A 3,628-nucleotide genomic window follows, 5' to 3' on the forward strand; every position below is an offset into this window, starting at 1 on the left:
TGTGTGTGTGTGTGTGTGTGTATGTATTTGTGTGTCTGTGTTTGTCCCATCCCCAACCATTGCTTGTCAACTGATGTTGGTGTGTTTACGTCCCCGTGACTTAGCGGTTCGGCAAAAAGACCAATAGAATAAGTACTAGGTTTACAAAGAATAAGTCCAGGGGTCGATTTTTTCCACTAAAGGTGGTGCTCCAGTATGGCCGCGAAAATTGGCAGATATGTCAAACAAACCTAGCGTTTAATTACAGTCTTTCTTTTTCACTGACAATACGATCATAGTGTTATTACGAGTAAAAAATAATTTGATCAAGTAAGTGGGAGCGATACAGCTTTTGTTGCAATTTTCCCCTTCAGTATCTGCAATTATTAAAATGAGTATCATTAAAATAATGGCAACACACTATACAACTTGATACTTCAAAAAACAAAAAAAACAGAACAAAACAAAAATGTGTTTTCTTGTGTCAATGTTAAAAATTGATTCATTGTGGGAAAGAAGTAAAGTTAAATCGTTTTCAGGACAGAGGTCCTTTCTTCTCTTGAACATCAGCCGTTTGGGCTTTCCCATCTCAGTGCATAACTTTTCCCTGAAGTTTTAGCGGAAAGCCATCAATCTCACCGGTCACAAATGGACAGCAAATTCCCTTTCTCACGACGAAATGAAAACAAAGATGTTGTTTATGTATCTAAAAGTATGAAGTTGTAATAGTTTGGGACTAATAATATTAATTCGGGAGACGAAACAATTTTTAGGAAATATTTTTAATTGCACTACATTTCGATAAGCATGATCTCCGAACGTCATCAGGTCTCGTATTCGTAGATATATTCCTAATTCCAGATTGGGTTCCGGATTCGATCCCCCTACGTGGCCTCTTAGGCGTGTCTTCTAGCATAGTCTGTTGTGAATCCAACCCCTGTTATTGAAATTAGGTAAGCAGAATATATTTAGCAGCCCGTCCGGTGAATTCTACTGGTGAATGTTGCGTTAGGGTTACATGCGTGTGTAGGATATTCAGCCCTTAGACGATAGGTCAAGGGGTACAAAGTTCTTGTGACTGAATTGAATACATGTCGAAACACACGTTGACGTTTTATTTCTCTGTTTATTGTCCTGGCTGTATTTTTAAATAGACTTTATACGTCACATTGTTTAACATCACTATTTGGCTCTTAGCTCTCGTTATTACAGTTTACTCTGTTGTAAGCATTTGGTCTCAGACTACGGTCCTTTCATTTGTCTTATATACTCTGAAAATATAAAAGCATTATTGATGCTGATCTTTCTTCTCTAGACCAGTGACAATACTTTGAGCCTCTGTGTTTGTGCGTATATATATTCTTTCGTTCTGTTACTAGCTTCAGTCACTTGACTGCGGCCATGCTGAGCACTTCAACTCTAGCCCGTTTTTTTATGTATTGTTATATTAACAATATCTAATTATACAAAAAATAACATTATTACTATTTAGTATTAAATAGAGAACTTAGATTTTTAAAAAATGAGATTGAAAAATTAAAGATGATACTCTATATAGTGTGGTCTCATCCGCAAGATATAGGAGACGACTGAAGTTTAAATCTATTATTTTACACTCAGAGCTTATTATGATTCAATTTCATTGCAAGACAAATTGAGATTCGAGGTAGATTAATTTTTATTCTGTTTTTATAGTATGATTTGACCTTTAATCTTACCAACTTTGTATTGCTACATAATTTTTTAAATCTTTGTATGTGTATGTTTGCCCATCTAATTCTACTTCTAACATCTTACCAATACAGAGAAGCGATTATATTGGGTTGATGCCCGCTCCAACAAAATTGCTTCGATGACCACTGACGGCAAGCAACAGAATGTACTTTACAGTGAATCGGACGCCCATTATTTTGGTATTGCTCTGTCTGGTGATTACCTTTACCTTACAGACTGGTCACGAAAGTAAGTATAACATTATGACTTGTGATATGGGAAAAGATTTTCTTCAGCATAGTCACAACTAGAACATATTTATAGTTCATTAAATCTGAGCTGATCAGAAATCTAAGTAATAAGGACCAAATTTACACAAATATTTCGACAAGAAATGGTTACAGTTCAGTCCTTCGAAGTAATAACCAAATTCTCCTGTTACATACTGTAGTCTTGAATTAGAAAAAGGATATATTGCACGATGTAATCATATGTACAAAAACGAGATTATATATATATATATATATATATATATATATATATATACCAAAAGACTCTTACTCGGAGTTTCACGTTCCCGTTCATCGGACAGTTTTACATATCGGACATACATACATACGTACATGCATACATACATATATATATATGGGGATGATAAAATAAGTACCTTGGGCGAATCACTGCGTTGTGAGAGAATTTGTAGTAGATGCAGGAAAGGAAAACAAAATGAATACTCATATACAAAAATAAACTCAGAAATAAAGGCAATTAAAGAAAAGAAAAAACACATTGAAACGATTATAAGAGAGATCTAAACGACATATTCCCCACTCACGAAATTGCTGGCCTTGTGCCAATTTTTGAAATCATTATTTAGTCATGCTTAGGACTTTAGCATTTGATAGCTTAGTTTACCTAGCTGATGACAGATGCCACATTGACAACATAACTATATGCAAGTAATCCATTCACTTCTGGAGATGAGTCCGGTGGCGCTTGTAGTAAAACTTGCTTGCCAGAGATTTGCGTCATATACATTATTATGCATCATATGCATCATTAGTAAAAAAGAAACTGCTTGGTGGTCTATTTATTTTAAAGGAAGTTAAGAGTAATTTCTATCGTTGAGTCAAGGTCACATATTTATTGGAAAGGTAGAGCCTATTCAGTGTTCTGGAAATTGACATGTTTATTTTATTAACGCTGATAAAATGAGAAACAAGGTCGAGCCCACCACGTGAGGGTTAAACACAGAATGTAGGTGGCTTTAACAAAAATCTACAGGGCATTGTGGTTGGAGCTCTATCAATTTTTCTATCCAGTAATAAATAAAATAACAGTCATAAGGTCATAAAACACTGTTTTAAATAAAGAAGTGAGTGCAAATATAATTGGCATAGGATGGTCATTAACAATAGGTTTTTACCACAATCAACTTGGAAAATTTCACAAAGCGAAAACCTGTTGAACAAGTTCTTGCAAACAGCGTACACTTTACGGAATATCTGTGAAAATTACTAGGAGCAAAATATCTAAGAATTTCTTCTAAAGAGAGTAAAACTTTATGTATACAGTTAGATAAAGAAAACTGATAAATTACTGAATTTGAACAAAGGTAAGCTTAGATACATCCCTATGCAGTGAGATCAAACACTATATATATGCATATATATCTTTTACTCATTTCAGTCATTAAACTGTAGCCATGAAAAATTCGTTTTAGTTAAATGAATCGACGGTCCCAGTCCTTATTTTTTGTTAAGCCTGGCAATTATTCTATCAGTCTCGGCGAACTGCTAAGTTACAGAAACACGCAAACACTGGTTGTTAAGCGGAGGGGTTGGATGGGGGAAGACATCGACCCAAACACGCACGCACACACACACACACACACACACACACACACACACACACACACACACACACACACACACAC

At 35.1% G+C, this 3,628-nt stretch overlaps 1 protein-coding gene across 1 annotated transcript in view; it reads left to right on the plus strand.

Moving 5' to 3' along the window:
- Nucleotides 1-3,628, plus strand: part of LOC106868258 (low-density lipoprotein receptor-related protein 5) — a 91,783-nt gene that overhangs the window by 56,966 nt on the left and 31,189 nt on the right. The window contains exons 14-15 of the mRNA XM_014913433.2: nt 1,629-1,645; nt 1,785-1,941. Of these exons, the coding sequence (XP_014768919.1) occupies nt 1,629-1,645; nt 1,785-1,941 (174 nt within the window). The remainder of the gene's footprint in view (nt 1-1,628; nt 1,646-1,784; nt 1,942-3,628) is intronic.

The sequence above is a fragment of the Octopus bimaculoides genome, chromosome 9, assembly GCF_001194135.2.
Source record: "Octopus bimaculoides isolate UCB-OBI-ISO-001 chromosome 9, ASM119413v2, whole genome shotgun sequence".
NCBI classification, from domain to species: domain Eukaryota; kingdom Metazoa; phylum Mollusca; class Cephalopoda; order Octopoda; family Octopodidae; genus Octopus; species Octopus bimaculoides.